The 15,422-nt window shown below is 33.2% G+C and overlaps 1 protein-coding gene across 1 annotated transcript; it reads right to left on the minus strand.

The window, feature by feature from the left end:
- Positions 1-300: 300 nt before the first annotated feature.
- Positions 301-1,921, minus strand: LOC132173806 (MYB-like transcription factor ODO1). The gene is made up of 2 exons (XM_059585415.2): positions 1,659-1,921; positions 301-1,203 (listed from the first exon to the last, which is right to left on the minus strand). The coding sequence occupies exons 1-2, from the start codon at positions 1,919-1,921 to the stop codon at positions 720-722; spliced, it is 747 nt and encodes a 248-aa protein (XP_059441398.1). The 3' UTR covers positions 301-719.
- Between the last annotated feature and the right edge of the window lie 13,501 nt (positions 1,922-15,422).

A 15,422-nucleotide genomic window follows, 5' to 3' on the forward strand; every position in this document is an offset into this window, starting at 1 on the left:
ATTGACACGACGTTCTATAGTTGATAAAATGCTTAAGAGGGTATAATTGACAAATCAATTATATAACCAATTAAATTGATAAGTTAATTTTTTTGCTTAATCATTTCAACAATTATGTATCATCCCCAGCAATAAAAAGGAAAAAATAAATAAATAAATAATTCATGGACTGGTAATCTCATCTCTTAAGCAACCTAACAAAGAATCTTTCTCTCATGTTTTATAAACAAAGGCGTGTAAGAGTCGATCGTTAATTTGTCAATGTTTAAGAATATAAGTTATAAACAAAAAACAGAAACAGAAACAAAACGGCTACCTTCTCCCTTTATTATAAACACAGAAACAGTATATACAAAAGGATTCATATATATCGACATAGCCCACTAACACTTTTGGACAGTGCCCACTGTGTCCCTACGTTCGACGTAACAGTACAAACGTACATTAAAGAACTAAATAATATCACATTTTAATGGTTTTTTTTTTTTTTTTTTTTTTTTTTGCTTTTGTACTACTTTTGGTTTGGTTGGTGAGGGACCTCATAAGAGCCAAGGTTCACCTTCCACCTTCCAAGAATATTCTGGAACAAAACATGCATATAGATAAAACCAGACAACATTTACATGTGCACATGATCATTTGATGAAGCTATTAACATTTTTCCTCATCTTTGTTTCATCATCATCATCATCAGTCCAGGTCCAGTATGCCTCTACGTGTCAATTACTGTTCATCACGTTAAATTCTATATCACTGAAACAGTCTAAACCAAAATCATGGATTCCGAAATCCTGGCAATCCAGTAACCATGCACAGTTTTCCTCCATGGACGGCAAGCCGCCAGCGGGATTTTGCCACGTTGGATCGACAAGGGGAGCTTCGTCTAGCCACAAGCTGTTCACTAAGGATTCGTTTTTGCAAATGTTGTCTAGTAAGAGAGAGTCATCGCTGGAACAGTTTTCGGTCGGTGAGCTTGAGTGGGCCTCGGAGTTTATGATGCTGTCGTTTTCGGCGACACAATGGTTGCCGGATTCTTGGGAGTCCGACAGCGGAGCTTCGTCGGACAATAGTTGTTTTTGAAGTGGTTCATGAGTTACAGGATCGATTCCCATCTTGAGAAGCTTTTTTTTTATGTGGGTGTTCCAGTGATTCTTAATCTCGTTATCTGTTCTTCCCGGCAATCTGGCTGCAATCTTGGACCACCTGAGGTTAAAATTTAGTAAATCCGATGAGCATAAGTAATGAATCAAATGATAACATAATTAACATGCAACATGTCTTGCTTGAATCTCAACCAAACAAATTAATTGCTTAGAAAAAAGATGAAAATCCTGTTTCAAAGCCCAGAGAAAAAAAAAAAAAAAAAACATTATTTCAAAATGTATCTAATTGTGTTTAATTTTCAACGTTATGATTGTAGAAGACAAGAAAGTTGTGAATATATATAGCTTGTACTTCACAACTAAGAATTTAATATTTAATTAACGTATGATGGAGGCAAGCTAGGCAAGAGAACATGTAGATATATGGGAATATATAAATGATCAAATAATATAATTAAGGTTAATTAAAAAAGCTCCAAACACAAGATAATGCAGAATGATCATATATATATATATATAAGAATCAGAAAGAAAATAAAGCAAGCTAGTCATCACCTATTGCCAAGGCGGGCATGAAGATCAATAACCAACTGCTCTTCAGCTTCGCTGAGGAGGCCTCTCTTGAGGTCAGGTCGAAGATAGTTAGTCCACCTGAGGCGGCAGCTCTTCCCACATCGTCGGAGGCCGGCGAGTTTCGGGACGGCGCGCCAACAGCACTGGCCATTGGTGAGAATGAAGTTGATGAGTTTCTTGTCCTCCTCAGCCGTCCATGGCCCTTTCTTTACCCCAAGCTTGTCACAGCATGGTTGCCTCCCCATATCACACTACTATTACAGTTTACAAAAGTCTAATGACCCAAAAGCCCCACACCCACCTTTATATAATAAAACCCTCAAAACTTTCCGGCCCAAAATTGTATTTGACATTAGCACGCTCATTACACTAATATATTGTGGGAAAGAGCCAGAGATTGGGGGGCCTACATTTGGGTTGTGAAAGGGATGTTAGAGCTGAAACGAGGGGTTCTCGTGTGCCCTGCTGTACATATGGGAGTGATGGTGATCAAACATGTACAGGTCAGCATTCTTCAAAATTTCCTTCCTATTTTCCCACTCACCCTGATTGCACTCTTACTCTACCCTTCCATCACCCATTTCGTCATCACCACGTTTACGTGTCCCCATTATGTGGAATAACATCTAGTGTTGCACTTCCTATTTGTCTTCCCATGCACATGCATCATCAACCGCTTGTTTCGATGACTTTATTTTTTTTAAGTGCTCTCACTATATATGCTCGCAACAATTCACGGTCTTTTCGCCTTTCTTTCAACTGCCAATCACACAAAGCCACACCCTATTGTCTCCGATCAAGACTTCTCACATCAAGGGCAAAGCATGAACATGGATCAATAAGCCTAATTTTTAAGTCTAAATAAGTATTTTAGGAGAAAATTTTAAAGGGCAATGCTAGGTGTTCTTCTGGTTTTAAGTAGATATTATTTTTAAAAAAAAGCCGGTCCTTATTTTAGAAAATAATATCCACCTAAGATCAGATGAACACAAAAAAAACACCTAAAATTTCTCATTTTTAAAGCTATGGAACCATGATCACCCCGTCTGTTTGGCCTCTTGGTCGTCCGCACCTTAGATATGCCTTTTGTGGCAACATTGACACATCAAATATTTCAGGAGTCATCTCAAAAAAGAGGCCTTATCAAGACCAAGGATAAGCCGACAATTTTGCCCTACCAAATGAGCATATATTGTGAAGTACACTACAAATTTTACAATACTTTTTATTTTATTTTTTTACAAATTAATGTGGCTCTCACATCATCTTTGCCATATAAGCAAATTAACAATTAAAATTTAGAGAAATTGATAATATCTTTAAGATTTTCCTACAAAATACCTAGCTAGGTAGTCATGCCAAACAGTCTTGGTAAGAATTGGCTGGTGTTACGGAAAGTGTTTGTTGAGGCGATAGGTCGACAAAGAAAATTAACAGGTCGGCGTACAAATGCTCTTTTTCTAAGGCGTCAAAGTTTTGGCTTAATAATCCCAAGGTCGCCGTAAAAAGTCAGATTTTTGTTCAGCCTTTAGTTCGTGCAGGACTTTTTTTTATTTTTTTTTTCTTAAAAAAAAATAAAAATTCCTATATGCCTACAAAGCACGACTTAATTTGATCTTAGAATTCTCAACAAAATAATTATTCATAATCTCATAAATCTCATGTCATAAACAAATTCAAGAATGAAATGAGAGGTACCACTAGGCTACAAGATTATTCATAATTAGTCTTGTTGAATGGATGATAGTTTTTTTTTTTTTTTTTTTTTTGATTGGAAATTTGGAAACAATAAAATCTTTTTTTTTTTTTTTTAAAAAAAAAAAAAAAACGGCTTTAGCAACTTAATCTGCACGAAATAATATATTTTGTGTGGTTTATTCAACTAATAAATAAATAAATATCCATATTTTAACGTATATATAAGATGTTATATATTATGAAAATAGGCCACAAGTGGCATGGATTCCCACCTATCAAATATTATTTTCAATATTGCTAAATAAGAGACAAGCTTGAAGCTATCATTGAGATAACTATTTACTCTCTTTTCTTACAATCATATATTTCATTCAATATTAACAAATGGGCAATTTTTCGTGTAAAACAATTAAGGAATAAACCATTGATTTCTCTCAGAATATATGGCTAGCATGAGTACACATGTAAACCTTTTAGGGCAGGAACTGTTAACAATTTGACAAATTTTCAAAATCTTCTGTCATCATTGACCAAGTGTACACTTGTTATAATCAAACTACGTTAATTACCTTTTGATTTGGACATACATTCTTATTCACACTACAATATTGTTTGAATCTCAAAGGAGTGATGTAGAGATTCGAGCTATATAGAATTTTACTTTATCACTCTTGATTTTTTATTATTTTTATAATCATATTTTTAAATTTGTGTTAATTTAGGATTACAATCTTTCAAAAGTTTACAATACTAACCCTTCCATCTAAATTCAGCGTTAAATATTAACATAAGAAGTGAAATCTCTAAAAGACTCCCGTCCAAATTCAATGTATTTGTATAATTTTATGAACATCTTACATATATTTTGAAAATCAACCGTTTGATGTAACACTAAACTTTGACGAGACAGTTGATATTGTAAATTTTAAAAAAATAATAATTTTAAATTGACATTTTTTAAAATATAAAAATATAATTACAAAAAAAAAAAAAAAAAAAAAAAAATTAACGATTTCAATATATTTCACAATATATAAGAACATTCTACATACGGATCTCTTACAACATAAAACACATGCTCTTGAAAAAACATATTATAGAGGATCTATATTTGCAAAATGGTACAACAATTAAGATCAAATTAATAAACAGGTGTACGTGCTGCCAACCACCAGATGATCATCACCTCTTTCATAAGCAAATTAATCAATACTTTATCCTCCACCACTGGATCTCATTCATACATACGTGCAAATCTTAATAAAAACAGACCCCAAATATGGTTTTAGTATGTTTGACACGTACCATTACAGGCTGTGTTCCACGTATGCATAATTCTAGACGCATACGACAACACAGGACATTTCCCAAACATCCTGCAAAACAAAGTTTGAGATTGCAGTGTTTAACACGTGTCGTGCAAAAAAAAAAGAAGTTGGGCCTATTATGTGAAATGTGTTGGATATTGTGTTGAAGTTGATACATTTTATTAGATATTATTGAGAGAATTATCATGAGGGTACGTAGTTGATTATCCAATTTGCCGGACTTTGACTTGTATCTCTGGGTGTTGGTGGGTATAGTTCAAGGTGGACCCTTTTTCCCTCGACTGCAACAACTGATGGATATTGGCACTTACAATATTATTAGGTGTAGGCTACAAAAATAAAATAATTTTAATCATGTTAAGTCATTTGTAAATATTGATTGTTCATAACGAATCTCTCATCCAAATTTTTCTTGCCCTAATGTACTTTGCATTGCCATATGTTGAAAATGATATGAAAATATATTGCATGACTTGCAAACCTCAAAAACAAATAGTTCTCTATTATCTGTATTTTATCTTCCTATACATATATTTCAGGTTTTCTGTTCCACATAGGAACCACATACATATATGAGAAATACTACGGTTCTTTCTGCTGTTTTTTTTTTTTTTTTTTTTTCTAATCTTATGCGGATAATGTTTTCTATAAATATATTTTGGGTTTGGGTTTTTTGTTCTATATAGGAACCATATTATTAAGAAGAAAGATAAAGTTTGAAAGAATTTGATTTTCTCTTGGTAGGAAATGTCCTTCATTTAAATAATTTAATATGAGAAATTCTATGTAATATATTTTTGTCATACAACTGGGATGATGTGATAGTAGTCACTGATCAGCCATTGAATTTTTTTTTTTTTCTTTTTTTTATAAGTCCTTGCTAATTTAAAGCCTAATTTTTTTACTATCACGTCAACTTAATTGTATGCCCTTCGTGTATGAGTCTATTAAATACATAGCATTACTCATTTTATAAAATTACAAAATTGAACTTTGAATTTGAACTTATGGCTTTCTTAGCTAGACACAAGTACATTTCGTTTTGAATTTTCTATTTCATGTATTCTCCTTGTTTGCCTTGGTCTCTGCCGTAGTTGGATTTCATTGAATATCAGTAAATATCTTCCTATACCCCAAAAGGAAAGGGAATCATCGGGAATTAAAGACACTTGCTATATTGCACTTCAATAATTTACATGCGGTTCACCTCTAAAAGATACACCTGCTGGGTGCTCACGATCTCCCAACCACCTTATTGATCCAAACTCAACCACGTAGAAGTTCTCAGATCCCACAATTTTTTTTTTGTTCTTTTTCAATTATATTCTATACCCCAAAAGGAAAGAGATCAATCGGCAGGAATTAAAGTCACTTGCTATTGTACTTGAATAATTTGCATGCAGTTCACCTATAAAATTAAAATACACCTGCTGGGTGCTGACGATCTCCCAACCACCTTATTAATGCAAACTCGACCACGTAGAAGTTCTCAGATCCCACAATTTCTTGTTGACAGATGATCTTCGAAGACTTTTTTTGTTCGGGCACCTTTGTTAATTCTATAGATGGAATTAGGTGGAGTAATTTTATGTATTTAATATAAATTAAACATGTTGTGTAGAAACGGAGCAAAGGGTGGCATTGCTTGCAAGGGTCGAACTTATTCGTTTACAATGTGCAGGTGACATGTGTTAAGCTACGTGGAGTCTAGTTTTGTATTCGATCGACCTAGTTCGACGTTGGACGGATACAAAATTAGGGTTTAGACGGATGTATTATTGAAACCTATTATCTCTCTCGAAAATAGTGAAAACCTCAATGAAACTGTGGGCCTAATCCTTAGTAGTGAATCAAATAAATCTCTAGATAAATCTCTTTGTTTAGTGATTATTTGTTTTTGGGTTCTTCTCAATTTCTGTGTTTCATCGGCTCTAGAAAATATGATAAATTTCTTAACATGTCCTACTTGTATAATGTGCTACGAGATTTGTTTGAGAAAGTTTTTTTTCTTGTTTTTGGTTTTTTTCTTTTTTAAATAATAAGAATTGATGGATATAATATGCATTTTAAAGAAGTTTTATAATTTCTGTAAGAAAGGAATAAAGAAAAGAGTTTGCCGTATTTGAGAAAATAAAAATAAATAAAAAATAAAAAGCGCTTTCCCATAGACACCCTTAATTAATTAGTGCGGACACGGCCCCCTAACCTCACCCAAAAATCTTAAAAATAATTTTTTTTTTTAAAAAAAAAAAAAAAAAAAAATCTGACTTTCGTTGAAGATTCAAATATGAGAGAAATCAACAATATCATACCATTGAAATCTATATTTTCGATTAATTCCTCAAATGGTCAAACCGTCAATCAGTTAGTAAAGGTTTAGGTGACCTTAGTCAAAGACTCTGAATATTGCAGCACCACATAGAAAAATGAGGTAATAAATGTTTAATATTCTATCGCTATGCCAAGAACAACTGACAGTTTTTTATTATTAATATTTTAATTTTTTAATTTATCAAGTCTCAACTAATATAATCCCTGCCCTTTTTCCCTTATCAATCAACTAATACAACATTATTGAAAAAGATAAAGTTGAAAATCAAAACAACCTAACAGATAAAGAGCACTTCTGATTAGGATTGACATAATGGAGGATGGCATAGTGGGTCATTTCATTTGTTAGGAAACAACTCACATCTACATATATATTTAGAAATTTTGAGAAATGATAGAATTTATTTTATTTTTAACTATCTTTTAACAATTTTCATAGTGAATGGATGAATTTATCATTAAATTTTTGTGGAATCCACATGAGTTTACAAATCTAATGATTGATATATTAAATTTGTAGGATGAGATAGAAAAAAATAGAAAAAACATTGACGTGAATCTTTATGAATGACAAATATATTAAGATTGGGAGGCAAAAGTATGAATTAAAAATGGAGAACATTTCACAAAACCTCCTTGAGCTTCCACTCGTTTTTACACTACTTCCAAATTTTAAAAACTTTCAATTAAGGGTATCTGTAATGCCCCAAAAACTGGTATTGACCATTTTAGTGAGGTTACTGGCAATTTTTCAAGTTCAGTTAACAGGTAACTGAATGAAGGAATCATCCATCAAGCATGCTCAGAGTAATTGTAACAGAAGGTGAAAATGACAGATCTGAGATATATAGAATAAATCACAATGCATATATGTATTATCATTAATCACAGACTGGGAGCTACTAGTTGAAATACAGTCATTCTAATCGAACTTGGTGTAAGTATAATAGTTTCCATGCTTCTTTTCTTTAAAGGTCCTCTTAAAACATATGACCTGACAAACCACAAACACTACGTAAGTCTAAAACTTAGTAAGTAAACCTTATAGTCGAGTATGATATGAGCTCTTGTTATAACCATAAGTAAACATATATTTTGTTGCAATAAGCAAATGAGGTCTTGCCTCTATTATTACACCACAAAATATAGTTTTGGTTTCTGAGATGTATAGGTGTAATCCAAGTGACAATCGCCTATAAGTTTTAATGCAAAAAACTAATACATTAATAGGTCATAACTATCATACATGGTCTACCCAAGATATTACATATTCTCAACAAGGTTGGCGTTGTCTCGAGAGACTTGTAATATAATATCGATGCCCCGGCCATTATACACTACCGTCCATAATCTAGCAATCTGACTGAGTTCGACCTCGGGTGGCCCACGCTACTAATGATGTACATCCTGTAGTGACCCGTCAATCAAACATGGATACATCAATCACAAAACAACTATTGGATCCAAGGCCCATATACCACACACATTTAACCGTAAAATGAAGTTTATATAGTAAGCCCATGGCCACTATACCGCACATACCGGTATATTATGTCATACAATTCATCTTTATTAATAAGTTATTAAGGCATTTATCAAGTTGCATAAAAAGTAATTATACTCATATATACGAGTGCTCAGTCATTTGACATATCGCACATTTTTAAGGAAAACAGTCGTAAATATTTACTTACTTCATACATTCACTACTAAAACTTATTTTTACTGACTACCAATTAGTGACGTTTTAACACCAAAAAACGTCACTAAAGTTTAGTGACGTGTGTGGCAGTCAAAAACCAGGGTGTTACTATTGGGACTTTAGTGACCACATGTCACCAATTGGTGACGTTTCAAAAAAATGTTACTGTAGAGACATCAATAAAACGTGATTTTTTTGTAGTGACTCGCTCAAGTCCTTCGACATTCCAAGTTCCTACAATAATGAACATAGTTTATTGTTATTAGTAGTACTAGAAAACCTACTATACGTAAAGCCTTAATCGAGAAGCATTTAGCTGGAAGGTCAGAAAACCCTAATTTTACACATCATGGACACTGGTCGGACATTCTATCATATGATCGAACGTTTGAACTTGAGGTTGAACTTTCGGCCAAAGAGCATGGAGTTCGGTCAGAATGCCAATGTTCATGCAAGGCTCCTACTTTCAAACCAACACATAATAAATCTCATCCTAGGCCTTTAATAGGCTCTTACAGCACATCAACATGCAAGTTCATGAAATCATGAAGCGATTTAAAGCATTTAGAAACATTTTTGTATTTTAAGGGAAAATCATAAAAAAACTCAATCACGGTACATTAAAGGTTGCAAGAAGTATGAAAAATCAACTTAGTATAGAGGGCTTACCTCAAGGAGGGCAAGGCAAAGCTCAAATCTTCTTTCTCTCTTCTCTAAGATTTCTCTTTCTAGGTTTAAGGTTAGTGGAAATGTGGAAGTGAGGGAAATGGGGTAGAATGGTAGGATATTTATAGGGGAGGGGGTGGTGTATGCTAGACAAGGTAGAGAATGGTTTAAAACTACTTTTAAAACTAACATCGATTATTCAGTACTATGCTTGAGCATTTGGTGTACTATTGCACAGTGGTTCTAGGGTTTCAGATCGAATGTAGGTCAATACCCAATGGTTTTAGATTAATTGTCGAACGTTCGGTGTGGTCCCTAGTTAAATGTTTGCACTAAGGTTAACATTGAACGTTCGCTGGTCCCCTACTAAACGTTCAATGAGAGGGAAAAAAATAGGGTTTTTGGTTTGTTTTCTTTAAAATTAGAAAGGGGTTTAAAGTAATTGCAAGTAATGTTTTTTTTTTATAAAAATGTTTACCAAATTTTTTTTTTCCCTTAACGGCTAGAATTGGGTTTTATATTTTTTGGTCATCACAGTATCGAACTTTCAATTTCTTTCATTACTCCATTTTGTTGGGATTTTTCGTTAAATTTTGTCAAAATTTCCAAAATACCCCTATTTTTTATATTAAAAAAAATTGCAAGATGTTGCAAAAATATTGCAAATATTTTATATATATATATATATATATATATATATATATATATAAAATAAATAAACGCTTCAATCTGAGTTTTTTATTTTTTATAAATAAAAAATATGGGTATTTTGAAAATTTTGACAAGATTTAACGTAATGAGGTAATTGAAAAAAACTAAAAGTTCGATACCATTAATTAAGAATTTGAACTACTTGTTGTACTTTCAATCTTAGTTTTTTATCTTTTATAAATAAAAAAATATGGGTATTTTGAAAATTTTGACAAGATTTAATGCAATGAGGTAATTGAAAAAAAACTAAAAGTTCGATACCATTAATTAAGAGTTTGAACTACATGTTGTACTTTCAAGACACGTTGAAGTTCAGGGAGGTTTTGTGAAGTTTTCCCTATTTTTGTTTTTTATTTAAATGGTAATGATAATTTACAAATCCGAGACTCTTAGTTGAATTTGTGTAGAAAGGATTCCAATAAAGCATTTACAAAACCCATGTTAGAAATATTTTAACAAAACAAATGTTTTGAATTATTTCATAGCGATTGATCTTTTCTACCGAACGATCAAAGTTTCCTTTCGATCGTTGGACTTTTCCTATCGAACAGTCAACGCAATTTGGGAGCATTTAATTTTTAGCCACCCCAACCCTTGAGCGTCCATGATACCCTATACAAGCATCCTTACGACCCAAAAAAATCATTTTTGTCATTCTTACACACCATAAAGCCTAGAGAGTGAAAGTGAGTGAATCCTAGAGAGGGAAGGTGACTCTTGTTGTGCAAATATCCACCTAAATTAATAGGCGAATAAATGTACGTTTTAACTCGCAAGTGCACAAGATTAAAATAGTAGTATAGGATGCAAGTACGAGATCATTCACACGAGAATTGCCGTAAATTATGCTTAAAATTAATTTCGTAATTAAAACAAGACAAAGATTGATTTTTGAATTAATAAAGATAAAGGTAGGGCTTTGATATCCACCACTAATCATGCTCAAATAATATAACATTATGCCAATACTCTAATCATATTATGAATACTTAAAGTTTGCCAACCTAAGGGCGTGGGTGTCTATTCCTTAAGTTATTGATCTCCCTAAGCAACGAATTAGGCATGGGTGTCTATTCTAATTCTTTTATTCCTTAAAGGATTTAGCATGGGTGTCTACTAAGTTGTTCTTTAAGAAAGCATAAACCTGTGAAAATCGACAAACACATGGAACCTAGGGCATAGGTGTCTACTCCCGGTTTTTCATGTTGATTAACCCAAGAACCTGTGAGGAGATTCTTTTGTTACTCTATTAAGCCCATGACTCGATCATCCAAATTGATTTAAATAACTAATCCATACCACATGCATATGTTGGCCAAACACATTCATATGAGAAATTCTATAAAACAGAAATTAATCAAGTTAAGCATCACAATATGATTATCACAAAGGCATCAATATTAATATATTAAAGAGACATAACTAGGGCTTCAATCTAGCCCTACTAAAATATTTAGTTACACATGAGTTTGATGCTAAACATCTTCATAATAAAATAAAAGGAAAAGAATAAATCCGAAAAACACTTCCTTGAAGAGCCTCCAATTCTCCCCCTTGAAATTGTGTGTAGAATTTGTGAGGCTTAGAGGTCTATTTATAGGCTTAGGAAAGACCTAGAAACCTTAGAAATCCTAGTAAACTCGTAGGTTTAAAGTCCTAGTACAACTAGGACTTAGAAAACCTAGTTTGGAAAGGAAAAGGAGTCTTGCTGCGTGTCTGAATTTTCTCCGGCACCCAAGTGCGCTCGATCGCACATCTGCGATCGATCTCTGGTGTGGGGAGCTCGAGTGCATATGCGCTCAAGCCTAGGCAATGTGCCCTCGAGCGCACCAGCTACATGGCTTGAGTCTGAACTTCCTCACTTCCAGAATTTTCCAAAACTACCCTTTAAGCTTGAATTTTCTAGAATGCTTCATTTTCCTCAAAAACCTATAAAAAGACATAAAACACAAAAATGAAGTAAAATTGCACAAACTAACAAAACTAAAGGATTAACCAATATAAATTAAGGGGCTGAAATATGAATATTTTAGCACTTATCAACTCTTGAGAACTTCATCCCAAGAGAAGGTTGTAATGCTCCCAAAACTGGCTCTGACCATTTTGGTAGGGTTACTGGCAATTTCTCCAATTGGTTAACTAGTAACCAACTGAATGGATTGTCCGTCTTATAAACTTAGACTAAATGTAGCAGAAGGTGAAAATGACAAATCTGAGATATCTAATAATCATAAAGTATGTATGTATTTACATCAATCATAGACTTAGAGCTACTAATCAGTATGGTCATTCTAATCAAACTTGGTGTATGCAAAATTGACTTCAGGCTATTTCCTTTAAAAGTGGTTCAATAGATAACCTCACCAACCACAAATACTGTGAAAGTGTAAGACTTAATAAGTAAATCTCACAATTGAGTATGAAATGAGCTCTTATTCATATGTAGTAATAGACATTTATTTTTTTATAAGCAATTGAGGTGTTGCCTCTGTTATTACACCATAAAAGTATAGTTTTGGTTTCTAAGATGTATAGGTGTAATTCTAGAACAATCGCCTAAGTTTTAATGTAGAAAACTAATGTTTTAAGAGGTCATAATTATCATATATAGTCTACTAGAGATATTACCCCTTCTTAGAAGGGTTAGCGATGTCACGAATGACCAGTAATACAATACTCGTGCCCCAAATATTGAACTCTACCATTCATAACACTAGTAGTATGACTGAGTTCGATCTCGAGTAGCCCACACTATTAATGATGTACGTCCTGTAGTGACCCGCCAATCAAACATGGTTGCGCCAATCACGAAACATGTATTAGATTGAAGGCCCATATAACACATACACATTTGACCATAGAATCAAGTTTACATAGTAATCCTATGGCCATTACCATGTCACACGATGATCTTATTAATCAGTTATTAAGGCATTTACCAAGTTGCATGAAAAATTAATAATGTTCATAACATACGTGTACTTAATCAGCTGAGATATTGCACATTTTTATGGAAAGCAATTATAAGTATTTACTTATCTCATCCGCTCGCTTGATTCCTCATACATTTTGAACTTTTGCTATAACGAAACATAGTTTATTGTTATACACAGTACTAGAAAACCTATTATAAATACATAAGGTCCTTATCGAAAAGTAAACTAGCTTAAGGTCACAACAACCCTAATTTAGCCCATTTTGGACACTGTTCGAATGTCTTGCCTTATGGCCGAACGTTTTGGTTCAAGGGCGAACATTCAGTCATAATGTAGAGAATGTTCGGTCAGATGCCAAAATGTGTGCAAAGCTCCTATCCTCAAATCATCACTTAAAAAATCATCATATTAGGCTCTTAATGAGTGCATGTAAACATAACAAACAATAATAGCGTGCAAACCTAAGGAAACATGAGGTGTTTTTAAAACGTTTAAAAACCCTTTACTCTTTTTAAAGAGCATGATAACACAAACTTATGATGGTATCTTAAGACTTTGTAAAGAGCATGAAAATCATAAAAATAACATGAAAACCAACTGATTACAGAAGAGTTTACCTTGAAGATTGCAACCCACTCCAAAATCTCATCATTTTCTCTCTAGAATCTCTTCTCACTTTAGAATTAGGGTTTCTGGTACAGGGTTGGAGTGGGGTTTGGAATAGGTGGTATTCATAGGGGGAGGGGCGTGCTTAAAGTTGAAAAGTTGGATAATGGGTTAAAATTGCTTTTTAAACTATCACTGACCATTCGGTACTATGCGCAAACATTCAGTGTACTATTACACAATGGTTCTATGATTGTAGGTTGAACGTTTGATCAATACCCAATGATTTACAATTTGGTCAACGAACGTTCGGAGTGGTCCTTTGGCAAACATTTACGCTTAAGGTGGGGCTCGAACGTTAGGTGGTTGCCGAGCGAACGTTTGACCAAAAGCTAAAATTGGGTTTCTGAGCTGTTTTTTTCAAATCAAATGTTTTCACCAAAAAGAGTACTGCTTTTATGGTTATATTAAAAAATCTTTAAAATTAATGGAGCGTTATTGATTGTTAAAACAAGCATTTGTTTTTAATAAATTCTCTTTTTAAGGTTTTTGAAATTTTTGGGCATTACAAAGGTAAATCTCTAAGCTTGATCTCGTTCTTGTAATGATATTGGCCTTGTATATTATCAATAAGCTATTGTTTTCATGATTTAACATGCATATTGTGGATTTAAAATATCTTGGTTTACTACCTTATACTTTTTATGTTGAATCGTGCATGGGTATTACATGAATGTAGTTGGATGAGTATTTAACCCATCGTTATTGTTTTTTAGGCCTTTTAGAATCATTAGGAGTTGTGATTGAGCTCAGTAAAAGATTTGTACAGGAGATCTAAGTTGTTCATACATTCTAGTAGTCATCAAATGTTTGATCCCCAAGCTCAAATGATCAGTCCATGTTGTTCGAACGATCGACCCTCAATATCGAATGATGGACCCTCGAGATTGTCAAACGATTGGTCCTTGTTGTTTGAACGATCGACCCTCAAGATTGAATGATCAACCCTCGAGATCGAATGATTGATGAAAGCAATAACGACTAACCATTGATTATAGTTGCTTAATGAATGATTACGATTTTCATTTGTAAGTTTAAGGTGTTAGTGTGTTGTATGTCTAATACTAGTATATGATTGCAGTGAGGAGGGGGTTACGAGGTTCGAGAGTGAGGAGAATCACCCGTAGTAAGTAAATGGAATGGTTTTTATTTTACTAGGCGATATGTTTACGAACTGAGCATACTTTTAATTCCATAATTCAAATAAAGAGATCATGTCACAAGCTTACTAAAGTTACGAAATGCATATATATATTTTAAATGGATATTTGCTTATTATGTGATTCATAATAATTGAACATATAATGTGGACTATCATGTACGAATGGCAAGAACATGGTTGTAATGTTTATATCTTACATTTATTTGTATTGAATCAAATAAAGATACAAATAAAAAATAAATAAAAAATAAAAACCCGCTAGATAAGTGCACTTAAGATAAGGATCAACATCGATCCAAGCCAACCCCAAACACTGCTTCTAGTAAGGATCGACAGCAACTCAACTAAATCAAACTCCAAGTTTTCATCAAAGACAAAACAATAGAGTGGGACGATTTTAAATTTCTTGTTGTTAACATATATATATATATAAAGAAGGACATTATAGTTTTCAAGAAAGATAAAGAAATTTTTTTCATTGAGCCATTTTTACAAACACAAATTTACATTTTTCGCTTAAACACAATGGTAGATATACATTGAGTA

The sequence above is a fragment of the Corylus avellana genome, chromosome 3 (genome assembly GCF_965113065.1).
Source record: "Corylus avellana chromosome 3, dhCorAvel1.hap1.2, whole genome shotgun sequence".
In the NCBI taxonomy this organism is placed as follows: Eukaryota; Viridiplantae; Streptophyta; class Magnoliopsida; order Fagales; family Betulaceae; genus Corylus; species Corylus avellana.

Excerpts from the sequence above, each read along its gene's own strand:
- LOC132173806 (XM_059585415.2), bottom strand. The coding sequence starts at position 1,921 with ATGGGGAGGCAACCATGCTGTGACAAGCTTGGGGTAAAGAAAGGGCCA. Across the intron at positions 1,204-1,658 it reads CATGCCCGCCTTGGCAATAG|GTGGTCCAAGATTGCAGCCA; the intron begins GTGATGACTAGC and ends TTTTAACCTCAG.